General features: G+C 42.9%; 2 protein-coding genes across 6 annotated transcripts in view; one reads left to right on the top strand and one right to left on the bottom strand.

Annotated features, from left to right (window-relative positions):
* LOC126259386 (uncharacterized) overlaps positions 1-14,932 on the top strand; it is a 229,236-nt gene that overhangs the window by 35,720 nt on the left and 178,584 nt on the right. For all 3 annotated transcript variants that reach the window (XM_049956137.1, XM_049956138.1, XM_049956139.1), the window contains exon 3: positions 2,406-2,570. In XM_049956137.1, the coding sequence (XP_049812094.1) occupies positions 2,406-2,570 (165 nt within the window). The remainder of the gene's footprint in view (positions 1-2,405; positions 2,571-14,932) is intronic.
* LOC126259388 (neuroparsin-A-like) overlaps positions 1-14,932 on the bottom strand; it is a 244,252-nt gene that overhangs the window by 112,383 nt on the left and 116,937 nt on the right. The window lies entirely within an intron of this gene.

Here is a 14,932-nt window from a genome sequence, read left to right as displayed (position 1 = left end):
TTACTGTTTCCACTGATTTTCCAACGATAGCATAACCGAACAGTCCTATTTAAGGGCAATATGTTACATTTATTTACTTTCAGGGTCAACTGTCAGTGCTTGTACCAATTACGCATCCTCTGCAGGTGTTTCTTCATTTCGTTATGTCTCCTGGCTTTGTAAACTTCCTGCAGACAACACTGTCGTCTGCAAAAAGCCTCAAAGAACCTCGGACATTATCCGTTGGATGACATGTACGGAGTGTCCCTCCCACATTTACAGTTGTGTTTCAGAAGATATTTGCAATTTAGTTTTGTAGCTAGAATCAGCCCAAACAAATAGTGCTCATCATTTCTTTCATGCGACGCTCATTGCCGACTTAAGCGTCAGGGCAGGCCTGAGTGGCCGAGCGGTTCTAGGCGCTATAGCCTGGAATCGCGTGACCACTACGGTCGCAGGTTCGAATCCTGCCTCGGGCATGGATATGTGTGATGTCCTTAGGTTAGTTAGGTTTAATTAGTTCTAAGTCTAGGGGACTGATGACCTGAGATGTTGAGTCCCATAGTGCTCAGAGCCATTTGAACCATTAGAAAGCGTCAGTTTGTTTCCCGTTATACCGGAGTGGCCGAGCGGTTCTAGGCACACAAGTCCGGAGCCGCGCGACCGCTACGGTCGGAGGTTCGAATCCTGCCTCGGGCATGGATGTGTGTGGTGTCCTTAGGTTAGTTAGGTTTAAGTAGTTCTAAGTTCTAGGGGACTGATGACCTTAGAAGTTAAGTCCCATAGTGCTCAGAGCCATTTGAACTATTTTTTCCCGTTATAAACAAAATGATTTTGAAACAGAAATTTTACGTTCCTATGCGACAGAGCGGTCCGAAATTAGTCTAATGCGATATTTGTTTAATTTGTAAGTATTAACAGAAACAATGAAACACACGAAGAATAACCAGTACTGCAGCAGTGACAGCACCTCCCTAGCCTGCGATGACCGCTGCCGCCATGCTGCAGCCCTGTTCAGTCGCTCCTGGACTACTGGTATCTTAAAAGGAATATGACACTAATTTCGGGCCACTCTACTAAAATGGCATGTAAAATTCCGGTTTAAAAATGATTTTATTTGTAAATGGAAACAAACCGATGCTTTCCGTCGACAATGGCCATGGCATGAAAGACCTCATGACAAGTATTTGTTTAGGTAGACCCAACCTACACACTGAAAAATTTAAATTACAAGTATCTATTGAAACACCAGAGAAAATGCTCCTGACGACTCTTAAGAGGGGCATCATATATACGGGGTATAACAGGTATAATGGCAGATGAAACTTCCTGGCAGATTAAAACTGTGTGCCCGACCGAGACTCGAACTCGAGACCTTTGCCTTTCGCGGCCAAGTGCTCTACCAACTGAGCTACCGAAGCACGACTCACGCCCGGTCCTCACAGCCTTACTTCTGCCAGTATCTCGTCTCGAGTCTCGGTCGGGCACACAGTTTTAATCTGCCAGGAAGTTTCATATCAGCGCACACTCCGCTGCAGAGTGAAAATCTCATTCTGGAAACATCCCCCAGGCTGTGGCTAAGCCATGTCTCCGCAATATCCTTTCTTTCAGGAGTGCTAGTTCTGCATGGTTCGCAGGAGAGCTTCTGTAAAGTTTGGAAGGTAGGAGACGAGATACTGGCAGAAGTAAGGCTGTGAGGACCGGGTGTGAGTCGTGCTTCGGTAGCTCAGTTGGTAGAGCACTTGCCCGCGAAAGGCAAAGGTCCCGAGTTCGAGTCTCGGTCGGGCACACAGTTTTAATCTGCGAGGAAGTTTCATATCAGCGTACACTCCGCTGCAGAGTGAAAATCTCATTCTGGATAATGGCAGATATTTCTATTGCTGAATGAGTACAGTGTACTGAACATAAGTACATCAGTACATCAGTATTTACGTCATTTGGATACTAATTATTATAGCTATTACAACTCATATGTTTTTGGTTTGGGTAGTACCTCCAAGGAAATCTGGCAAGAGCAACCCCTTAATGCTTATTTTCCTCTGGGTAGCAGGTCAGGTGTTGAAGTGTGCGCACATGGACGCAGAAAGGCAGGTCTATACTGACAGGGGTAGTTCTCTTATTGGTGCAGCTACGACTGTACAGAAAACATCAGGCCGTAAATTATGTGACTTGTTTGCAGGAAAATTGTTCAGTACAGTGAAAAAAACAACTTATTTGTGTACATATTAAGGTATGTAAAAATATCCGCACTTATACCTGTTACGCACTGTAATACAAAACTCTCTTGGGGTACTGTAGAAATTCCCGTTACATCTGTCAGTTTCATTCCATTAAGAGTAATGTACTGAGCTCTGTCTTTTAGACAGTATTGAACATATTTGCTCCGACTCTCTGGTACACAGGAGAGACGTGGTGGTGTGTTGCAGTGTGGCTGCTGTCGGCGGTGCTGCTGCTGCCGTACCTGGCCCGCGCCAGCCACGCGTCGCTGCTGTTCGGCGGCGTGGGGCTCGCCTACTCGTGCCTGGTGCTGCCCATGGTCATCTCGGCCAGCTACAAGTACCCCGTCAGGCCGTTGCTCTCCGCGCTCTATGGTGAGTACTGGCCAACCACCGTGCGTTCGCAGACGTTCCCCACCACTAACGACGTGTGTCAGAACACCTACGGTGCTCTCTAGGTGGCCAATAATAAAGTCACGGGATACTTCCTAATATCGTGTTGGACCTCTTCTTGTCCGGTGTAGTGCAGCAACTCGACATGGCATGGGCTCAAAAAGTCGTCGGAAGTCCCCTGCAGAAATATTGAGTCGCGCTGTCTCTATTAAATGACTAAATGACTCCGTCTTCAGGCCACAAGTGACCCATCGGGACCATCCGACCGCCGTGTCATCCTCAGCTGTGGATGCGGATAGGAGGGGCGTGTGGTCAGCACACCGCTCTCCCGGTCGTTATGATGGTTTTCTGTGACCGGAGCCGCTACTATTCGGTCGAGTAGCTCCTCACTTGGCATCACGAGGCCAACAGCGCATGGCGGCCCGGATGGTCACCCATCCAAGTGCGGGGCCTGCCCGACAGCGCTTAACTTCGGTGATCTGACGGGAACCGGAGTATCCACTGCGTCAAGGCCGTTGCACTCTGTCTTTATAGCGGTCCATAATTGCGAGAGTGTTGCCAGTGCAAGATTTTGTGCATGAATTGACCTCTCAATTACGTCCCATACACATTCGATGGGATTTATGCAGAGTGATCTGGGTGGCCAAATCAGTCGCTCGTCCAAAATGTTTTTCAAACCAATTAGGAACAATGGAGGTCCAGTAACATGGCGCTTTGTCCTCCACAAAAATTCCATCCTTGTTTGAGAACATGAGGACGATGAACGGCTGGTTCAAATGGCTCTGAGCACTATGGGACTTAACATCTGAGATCATCAGTCCCCTAGAACTTAGATCTACTTAAACCTAACTAATCTAAGGACATCACACACATCCATGCCCGAGGCAGGATTCGAACCTGCGACCGTAGCGGTCGCGCGGTTCCAGACTGTAGCGCCTAGAACCGCTCGGCCACTCCAGCCGGCGATGAACGGCTGCAAATGGTCTCCAAATAGCCGAACATAGCCATTTCCAGTCAATGAACGGTTCGTTTTGACCAGAGCAGCCAGTCCATTCCATGTAAACGCAACCCACACCATTATGGAGCCTCCACCAGCTTGCCTATTGCCTTGTTGACGATTCGGTCTCATGGCTTCGTGGGGTCTGTGCCACACTCTAACCCTACCATCAGCTTTTACCAACAGAAATTGGGACTCATCTGACCGGGCCACGGTTTTCCAGTCGTCTACTGTCCAACCAACATGTCCACGAGCCCTGGAGAGGCGCTGTAAATGATGTCGCCCTACGCTAGGAAAGACTTGTGTCGGTCATCGGCTGCCATAGTCCATTAACGCCAATTTTCGCTACACTGTCCTAACAGACACGTTCGTCCTACGTCCCATACTGATTTCTGCATTTATTTCACGTATTGTTGCTTCTGTGTCAACAGTGACACATTTTCGAAGGCGCTGCTGCTCTCGGTCGTTAAGTGACGGTCGCCGGCCTCTGTATTGTCCGTGGTGCGAGGCAATGCCTGAAATTTGGTCTTCTAGGCACTCTCTTGGCACTGTGGATCTCTGAATACTGAATTTTCTAACGATTTCGGAAACGCAGTGTCCCATACGTCTAGCTGCAACTACCGTTTCACGTTCAATATCTGATAATTCCCTTTGTGCAGCCGTAATCATTTCGGAAATATTTTCACATGAATCATCCGAGTACAAATGACAGCTTTGCCAATGCACTTCCTTTTCTACCTCATGTACGCGGTACTACCGCAATCGGTATATGTGCAAATCGCTGTCCCATGTCTTTTCTCACCTCAGTATATTGCATAATAATACTGCGGTTGGGAATGATGGCGATAAAGATGCTGCTGCTTTAATAATTGCTCTACTTCATTTGCAAGTACAAAGAAAGATGGATAAAAAATTGGTCAAGGGGCGTGAAAGGATCAGTCACGAAATCTTGCTGAGAGAAGTGAGCTTGACCGAAAAAAAAAAGTTTATCATAACTCTCTGTATATTAATGGTCCAACGTTTGGTACATTACTGGTTGTTGGTTGTCCGCATGACCAGCAAGCGGATAAACCACAGGAATGACATCGTCTATATTTTTGACATAGTTCTAAGACAATTGCTACCTTCTCAGTGCATCCACAGTCAAAACAAAACAGTGCAGCGAATTCTGCAGCGTTAACAGACAACCAATACGGTAAGTTACGGATACACAGTTGACTTGTTAACGGAGAAAATGTAACAGATCTCCTAAGGAGACTGTCTGCACTATGCTTGTCCGTCCTCTTTTAGAGTAGTGCTGCGCGGTGTGGGATCCTTACCAAATAAGGCTGACGGAATACATCGAAAAAGTTCAAAGGAGATCAGCACGTTTTGTATTAGCACGAAATATGGGAGAGAGTGTCACAGAAATGATACAGGATTTGGGCTGGACATCATTAAAAGAAAGACGTTTTTCGTTGCGGCGGTATCTTCTCACGAAATTCCAATCACCAACTTCCTCCTCCGAATTAGAAAATATATTTTGACACCGACCTACATAGGGAGGAACGATCACCATGATAAAATAAGGGAAATCAGAGCTGGTACGGAAAGAAATAGGTGTTCGTTCTTTCCGCGCGCTATACGAAATTGGAATAATAGAGAATTGTGAAGATAGTTCGATGAACCCTCTGCCAGGCACTTAAATGTGATTTGTAGAGTGTCCATGTAGACGTAGATGTAGAAGCCTAAATCATAAGGGGTGTTGTGCCACCACTTTGTGGTGTGATTTTAAACCGATTGCAATAGTGCCATCGCACTTGTCGTGTGATGCAGAACCTATCTGCAACATATTTATTTATTTCTATCATTTTAATGATTGCATTCCCTGCCCAACTGGACAGGATGGGTGTGTTGACACTCGGCCCACTGTTTACCTCAGATAATTTCAGCCGGATCTCAGTGAGCTCGGTAAATATCCCAATTGGAAATACGTGACAATATACTGGCAACTACTTATTTGGCTTTACAAACAAGAGAACAGTCTCCAAAACTTTCGTGCAACTGAAATTTGTTGGTGAAACAACATTTTACTAGTCAAAAACATCAAAAAGTAGGGTTTGTGCATCTAGTTGTTCGTATGAGTCAAATAATAAGGTCGATGGGGATGAGTTGAATATGCCGATACTGAACATTGGCTTTGACCTGCGAAGTAATGATACTGTGGCGTGTGGTGCCATTCATTTGCCAACATGCGTAGAACAAAGCACTGACAATATTCGTTGTGCGTAGTTATTTATTTATTTATTTATTTATTTTTTCACTTCAGGTTGTGGCGATAGACTGATCCGTGGCGTACGATGAGATCTGCGTGTGTTTGAAGGGTGACTGGTTGTGAGTTGGCGAAGCTAACGAAAGTGATGTCATGCGAATGTCTTTAATTCTTGTTATGGCGTATATTTTACGCATACTGGGTTTTCATGAATGTCTTATGTACGCCACCTTGATGACGTCAAGAATAAATTTAGGCGCATGTTATCGGCAGGTTCACAATTTCATGCCGACGAAACACTGGGTATGTATTTAGTGTATACGGCTGCCAGTTAGTCCATCTGATAGGTTTCTTTTTTTCGATTCCCTGGCTGAATAGCTAAGATATACTGTCTATCTGACAGTCGGCCGATTATAGACCTTACAATTTTTCCATCAAATCCCGTAGAACAGACGTGCGTGTGTTCCCAACTGGAAATATTTGGTAGAGGATTTCTATATCTGGCATTTCTATCTCCGAACATAGCGTCCTACACAGTGATATGACATTCCTTTCAATTCGTGTTTATCCGTTAGTGCATGAGAGAGACTATAGTCGACTACGTGCTCGAGACGCGTAGCACGTCTGTGAACGAGCATTATGACACTTTACAACTCCCACATTCATAATTCATCTATGAGACTAGTTAGAAAATCGTATTTTCGTGACGAAAAGGAAATACTATTTTACCCGTATCTTTTCCGTATTCAAACAGATGCGTTTACTGCTTACCACTTTAATTTTTATTGATCGCGAGACTACGCCTTTATAGTTTTGCAGGTAAAGTTGAGTGCAAAAAATATAGGTGTTCGGATACAGAAATAAATCGGAAGTAAATAGATTCATATTTCACCACGAAAATTTTAGCAGTTGACATCACCTCGTCTTCCACTACTGTGGAGACTGCAAGAAAACTACAGTCTAATCTCGCAGCAGAGTTTAATTCTATTACTCGCTACTTGGGCTCATTCTTGGCAACTAACAAGACCCGTGTGTAATCTAGATAACTGCTTGCACCTACCGCAATATAATATTTTCGCATATTTCTCCCAAAAATCATCGCCAGAAGCTTCTCTCAAACATTGTTATTCCATTATGTCTGAGTTCTACATTAAATGAAGATGTTAAATAGAACGTAGTGCACACACGTACAATACAGTAAATATAAAATAAAAATATGAAGGAAGAATTCGGTAAAACATCATCATAATCTAAAAATGGGATGGATGTTCGACTGAAAAACGAAAAAGAACTCATTTTAAGTTTTGCAAAATTACAGCAAACAAAGAAAGGAAAATTAGGCAACTGATGAGCTTAAGTAACGTTAACATCTAACGTCTCTTTCCAACGTCTCCATTGGACTCTGAGCACAATATTGGAGAAGTATTGGAGAGATGATAGACTTTTATCTGTTGAAGATAACTTTGCAGCATTCGCGTGTAGCTGTATAGCAAAAGCACAGGAAACGTAAACAGTGACGAGCTTGTATTATCTTATTGATCCCCTGATCGCTAGAAGCGGGTCACTTCCTCACAACTACGAGAAAGCGTACCTCACAATCCTTTATAAGAGACCAACATGCAGATCACGCTCGGATTGACGTAAGGAAGGCAACGGCCTGCAATCCTACTATGCCAGAGACCAAAGGGTTGTCTCACCATTCTGATATCATCGAAGTATATGGCTGTAATGTATCGGAGGAACTGCCCAAAATACAGTTCAGACTCTTGTCTTGCACTTGCAGAGGAGTCGAGCACAACTTGGTACTGCTTGTAAGTGAAGAATTAGAGATCGAAACTAAGTCTCTTCGATAATTCCTAAAGTCTGTTGTGATTCAGAATTTAGGACCGAACAACAAGAGTCGGTGTGGTTCCGCCACGGAGAAGTGGTTCTCAAGAATGTAGCTGCCCAAGGCGGCACAGCAATCAGCTAACGAGCTAACATGCCTCTGTTGTCTTATCTGTTCTGATGCAGCAGCAGCAACGTACAAACAGCAGTCAGTGGCCCCGAGAAGTCTAAAATGACGACGCATCTGTCAACCGGGGTCAACATTGCTGCATACAAAGTTGTCAACTGTGTTCTGCAAACTGTCAGTGAACTGCAAAGTAAAATGTACATTATGCAGTACCATCCAAGTAAGAGTTTTTCGAGATCTGTTCATGGATATATCTTGGGAAGGAGGACTACATGCAAAAGGTACGTTTTATTTCGGTATATAGTTCGACATATTGTTCGTTTTCAAAACAATTTCTATTACTTCCGGTGCAGCTCCTCATCTTTCGAAACCACCAATAGCATTCTTACAACTGGCACCCAGAGGCTCTTCGAAATTATTAAATTACTTTATTGATTTAGCTCTGTCAGATGATTTCAACCTCTTATCAACTTATTTATTAGGTCTACAACTTTGCTTCCGTCGTTTTCACCGAGTGAGATGGCACAGCGGTTAGCACACTGGACTCGCATTCGATGGACGACGGTTCAGACTCGCGTTCGACCATCCTTATTTACGTTTTCCGTGATTTCACTAAATCGCTTCAAGCAAGTGCCGAGATGGATCCTTTCAAAGGGCACTGCCGATTTTCTCCCCCATCCTTCTTTAACCAGATGGGACCGATTACCTCGCTGTTTGGTCCCCTCCCCCAAATCAACCAACCATCGTTTTGCAATAGATGGCCGACCAGCGTGGCCGAAAGGTTCTAGGCGCTTCAGTCTAGAACAGCGCGACCGCTACGGTCGCAAGTTTAAATCCTGCCTCGGGCATGGATGTGTGTGATGTCCTTAGGTTGGTTAGGTTTAAGTAGATCTAAGTTCTAGGGGACTGATGACCTCAGATGTTAAGTCCCATAGTGCTCAGAGCCATAAGAACCATCTTTGCAATAGATGGCAGTTGCGGCAAATGGCGGGGAAGGTGGTAAATCGTGTCATACAATAAGCTTAGGTACTTATAAACATAACAACATAAAATATAAGTCGATTTGTGATTGCCTCATAAAGTTATTCTCGATTAAATATGCCAGTTATCCCTTCTGGCATCTGAACATTTTCGTTGTCCTAGGCCTACAGGACGCCTTTGCCCATAGAAATTCGCCTATTTCACTTGTAAATGCAATACCAAGTCACACGTGGCAAGATGACCCGTTTTACTCACTTCTCTGGGATGAGACGGGCCATTTCCTTGTCACTTCTCAGTAACAGGGAGTAAAAACAGCGTACTCTGAACTCCGTGGCTGTGGATTATTTTAAGAAATACAGCAACCAGCCACTTTTTCATATATTGTTGTTTCTGCCAATACGTATATGCCAACTGAAGACGGGCGAATGCCCGAAAACGTATTGAAATCAATGAAAATACATAAATCAGTAGCTGGCTGTGGTATTTCTTAAAATAATGCAATCAGTTACCACCGTACAATGAAAAACCAAAAGTGGCCATCCATTCTCTACTTGAAAGAACGATTTTTTTGCAATGAGTTAATGTACCTTCATCTCCAAACGTCTACATCTGGTTTCGTGGTGTGTTTTGAACATGATAAACATAAAGTGAGGACAGTAACAGTGTTACTGCAAAATCCTTCATTTCAGCATTTTTAAGCACTTTCACAGCTACATCCACACTTCACAAACGAGTGTGAACTCCATGGCACAACTAGGGCTTCTCATTCCGTCCACGTATGGAGACCACGGACAAAGACAGTTTAAATGCATGAATGGGCAGTGTAATTGGTTTAATCTTGTCTTCGGGATTCGTACGCAACTGATATATAGGAGGCTGTAGTATGATCCTGGACGTAACTTAATAATGGTTCTTGAAAGTTTATGTGCAGGAATTGGCAAGATAATTGGCATCTGTTTTCTGTCAGTTCCGACCTATAAGCACTTCCGTGATGCTCTCCACTGAGTCAAATAAACCTCTGATCATTCGCGCTGCCCATTTTTTACGTGCGTTCAATATCCGCTGTTAGTCTTATTTGGTATGGGTCTCATAGACTAGAGCAATATTGTACGATGGGTCGCATGAGTGTTTTTCAAACAATTTCCCTTGTAGACTTTCTGCATTTGTCTAACACCATACCAATAAACTGCCAACTGCCTTATTTACGGCTGAGTAAATGCAATCATTCCATTTTGATCCCTAATATTTGTTACTCTTTGCTCACACCAGAGCATGCAAGTCTGAAAAATTTGCATTACGAAAATTACTTTGCCTATCCTTGGTTATTTCTGGCAAACTACAAGTGAGACGTACAATGTTTCTGTATCATTTTACTACGAAAGGAGATGAACTATACGTCTGAGAATTAACACACCAACATTTGGTTATTTCACACTGACACGCCAAAACAAATGAAGGCGCTAACGTATAGGTTAGACATAAATATTTCATAATTTCAAAGTAGACGATGCAACGAGCTGTGTTACGTACATTTTGTTATTTCATAATTTGAAAGTACACAGTTTTATTAATATTTGTTACATAATGTGAAGAATACGAAGGATATCAAATGCTATTCACCCTAATCACAGTTACACTTAGTAAGATTGTTTTGCCATCTACTGAATAGTAGAAAGCTTATCGTGAAAGAATGCAGAACATTAAGTTTGTTCCGCTAACTTGGAACGAAGCTAAAACGATTTCAAAGGAAATGGCATAGACAAATTAAACACGCACACTTTTGAACGAAGGTGAGAATACGCCAATAAACATTAACTGGGACTGCATGTTTAACAACCGTGTATAAACAATGCTCGGTGGAACTTGTCTCGATCTTATACTGACTAGTTACATCATCATATCAACTTTTAGACGTATGTCATATTTTTCATGTCACCGTCCTGTATTAGTGATCCAAAACCGTAAATTAGTCAAAATTATTTTTATTTTTTTTAATTTACACTATGTAATTAATTGGTATAATATTTTAATAAAAACAGTATATTGTAAAAATTTTGTCGTTTCTTTCATCCCAGATGGACGTTGACTCACCCTAAATGGCCGCGGTTGGTCAGACGACACAGTACCAGATATTTTTCTTCGTATCACGAGAGACGACGTTCCATTTGTTCCCGTCACCAATATGGTGACCTCAAACATCAGATTTGTTCACATGAAAACGGTCAGTCAGAAAGTCGTGAACTGCTGGTGCCAACGGTCCAAATAACTTCTTGCTGCTAGCAAGTAGCGCTCATGCGTGACGGAGTTTCTTTCAGGCGAATGACTGTAATCTGTCCAGGAAACACGGCTAGCGCAGGGTCACCAGTATCCCAGCATGGTCGCAGTATAACCGCGAGATGAACCAAAATTAACAGTTCCGTTAATCCTGCAGTGCGCCACAATGGGTCTGTCACGGGAAATTGTTGCCTTCCTCGTTGCATCTTATTAGCAGTAATCGCAGTGTTCTAGACCGTAAAGCGTTGGAATGTTGGATCTCTGTAAGTATGATTACCTAGCTTCCGAATACGTATTGCTCCCCTTAATATGCAGTCCCTAAAGAAAGAAAGAAACAACTTCCAAATTAATCCACTATTTCCCAGCATGATTTCAACCAACCTGCCTTCCACTATAGAGGCTCTAGACCCATTCAGTATTCAACCCGAATGGTCACGCTTTTTGTCCCTTCTGGATACAAATTCTTTATCTAGAAAATTGTACTAGGAGCCTACAAACGCCTTACAGTAGCAAGACCACACGCCTCACCATGCTATTAGTCTTAGCCGTTTTCATTCTTCCTCAAACTATTTTTAATTGCTTTCATATACAGATGAAGGGCAGTGTATTAGGGGAAACGTAAATGACAGATATATTATACAAAGGATTAAACTGTGGCCGTGCGGTTAAAGGCGCTGCAGTCTGGAACCGCAAGACCGCTACGGTCGCAGGTTCGAATCCTGCCTCGGGCATGGATGTTTGTGATGTCCTTAGGTTAGTTAGGTTTAAGTAGTTCTAAGTTCTAGGGGACTAATGACCACAGCAGTTGAGTCCCATAGTGCTCAGAGCCATTTGAACCATAATCTTGGTCTTCTCGTAGAGCATGCTATGTCCTGTATTAAGTAAATAATCTGCTACAGCAGATTTTACCACTTAGCCCAGGCGTGTTTATCAGTGTGTTTATCGCAACAGAATTGCACCGTGGCACGTTTCTGGCCATTATATGATATTATACACAGATGCGGAAACTCATATAAGCCTTGTTTCCTAAATAATTTATTAGTGTTAACGACCTGAGGTGGGGCAAGGGAGGAGGGAGATTTGTTGAGTGTGCATTGTGCTGAAATTACTTCTGAATGTGAGAGTATCTGACATCGATACAGTGAGTGCATTCGACTACAATATGCTCGAAAATAGTTAGTGAGTGACATATTGGAAACAACAGATCTCAGATTTCAATCATATGAGCGCGTTACAAGAGCTAGAATGTTATTGTTCGAGATCCGGCACGTTATAGTGTCTCAGCTCGTTAATGCCAAATACCAGACCAGCTAGTAATGCGACAGAGGTTCCCAACTGGCAATGGATCGGAGCCGGCTATTGGAAATGCCTTACAACCAAGGAAAACGTGCCAAAAAACTTGTCCCGGAGTGGGTTATTGGAACTGTTTTTAATTTGATGGTAAAATCTTCTGAACCGTTACCGTGCGTCATATTCCTCCTTAAACGTCTTTAATTATCGACGTTGCGATCCACCCACTGAACGATCGAAACTGTCTCTGTGAACTGGTGCCCGCAGCTCGTGGTCGTGCGGTAGCGTTCTCGCTTCCCACGCCCGGGTTCGATTCCCGGCGGGGTCAGGGATTTTCTCTGCCTCGTGATGGCTGGGTGTTGTGTGATGTCCTTAGGTTAGTTAGGTTTAAGTATTTCTAAGTTCTAGGGGACTGATGACCATAGATGTTAAGTCCCATAGTGCTCAGAGCCATTTGAACCATTTTTTGTGAACTGGTACTAATCCTGGTGCGATGCTGAGCTCCTGCCGTGCCATCCTCTGCCAACGGAGACACTGAATTTTGTCATGAAGGGGCATGTGTTCCACACATGGCTCTCTCAAAATATGATACTCAGTTAGTTAGAGGTTTCATAGATAATTTGAACGATACTTTATCGAAACGCTGTGGAACGAGTCATTTTACAGGATATGTATACATGATTAGTTTCAGGGCCATCTTCAAGTTTCTAATTGGTACATTGACCTAAATTTAACATTAATGAACATATTATGTTTCAGTTCCAACCATGCAACTACTAGTTTTGTACAGGTTACCACTTTTTAAATAAAAATTCGGCTGTAGACTAGAAGTAGCTAACCAGGCCAAATGATTTTAGGTCAGATTTAAACTTTCTTTACTATCAGCGAGACTTTAGGGTTATTGCGAAAATGAAAAAAAAGTCTATAGAATTCCTTTCTGAACCACTGACATTATTGAATGTAAAAATTAAAAATATGTTAGGCGATTGATTCGCTTGTTTGCAAAACCAGCTTTTATACGAAGACCAAAAATAGCTCAACTAAATTGTTTGAGCAGTTCAGTAAGATGTTCCTTCCAGGTCACGTTTCGACATGTACACCCACAAATTTGGAATTTTCACCCTTGTTTACAGACTCTGGAACCGTTATGCTTCGTTCAAGTAGCTCTTTAAACGGTCCCACATGTCTTTGCGCTCTTTGTACCAGTCTTCCATAACGAAATACCCTCTGACAGCACTGGGAGTCACACCCGCATCCTCCACATGACAGTCAGAAATGCTGACTGCTTAACTACGGAGCTGGACTTAAATCACTGTTATTAGGCGTGTATAGCTGTTGTTTCGTTTAAGAGCACGTGAGCGGCAGCTGCCTAGGGCAGTTACTTGAGGCGTGGACTGATGACAAAGGTCAACAGCACACCACGATCTGCTGGAATGCACCAGCGCCATGTCTCTTTGACAGCGCGGGGGGCGTAGCCACGAACCAGCAGCGCCGCGGCACACACCTGCTACAGACTCCTCCGCTGTGCCTCCCCAGTAGCATCTCCTGACTTCCGTCCACCGCCGCTCGATGCAACAATTCACTTCGTGTAACTTCGCCACTACTACAGTAGTTGACAACACCGATCTGCACGCAGATGACTGAAAATAAACTTGTTCTTAATTAAATTTTTATGCAGATTTCGATGCTGTTATTAGTTTCCTTTCATCACGTATTGTTTTTTCATAATGCAATAAAGGTTGTGTCAGTTTTAGTTATAGGAATTTCATTAGGACAGCAAAATAGGTACATTAAATAGCCTTGCATGCTATGGGAATGGGGTAGCCAGGACAACCAAAAGGCTTGTCGTGTAAAGGTTTGGCCAAACCGGAAACATATTGTGTCTCACACTACAGACATCTTGTAACAACCGCATGTAGACCGCAAAAAATTATTGCTTCCACCACACCATACGAAACTGGGCTTGAGGAAGTAGTTGGTAAGGATTCTTCCTCAATATGGATCATGCTTTAAATACCTTTCTCTCAAACTTCTCATTTATCAGTCAAGATACATTGAGAGCTGGAATTTTTGTCGGTCCTCAAATGTCACAAATCGATGAAGGATCACGAATTTGAGAATGCAATGAAAGTTAGAGAAAAATACGCATGGACTTCTATCAGATATATTACTGAAAATCCCAATTACAAGAACATTGTCAGAACTATGTTCACAAATTTCAAGAAGTTGAGATTAACATGTGTGCTAAAATCTGCTCCTGACACTCACTTATTAACAGCTCTCCTGAAAATCTGGAAAGTTGTAGTGATGAGCAAGGAGAACGTTTCCACTAGGACGGTAAAGAGATGGAGAAGAGGTACGAAGAAAGACAGAATGAAAGTATGGTAGGTGATTACTGCTGCATGTTAAAGATGGACCCTAAAGCGAATTTCTGTGAGGAAGAAAACAAAGAGAATGTTTGAAAATTAAATGCTACGTACGGCTTGTAATGTTGCAAAGACAATTGTTTGTAATGTTTTTAGTGTTAGTGAAAAAACAATAATTTTAAAAATATAGACCTTGACTGAAAATTTATTTTAATATTTGTCATTCAATTA

The sequence above is a fragment of the Schistocerca nitens genome, chromosome 5 (genome assembly GCF_023898315.1).
Source record: "Schistocerca nitens isolate TAMUIC-IGC-003100 chromosome 5, iqSchNite1.1, whole genome shotgun sequence".
Classification (NCBI taxonomy): Eukaryota; Metazoa; Arthropoda; class Insecta; order Orthoptera; family Acrididae; genus Schistocerca; species Schistocerca nitens.
This window is presented reverse-complemented; position numbering and strand designations above follow the sequence as displayed.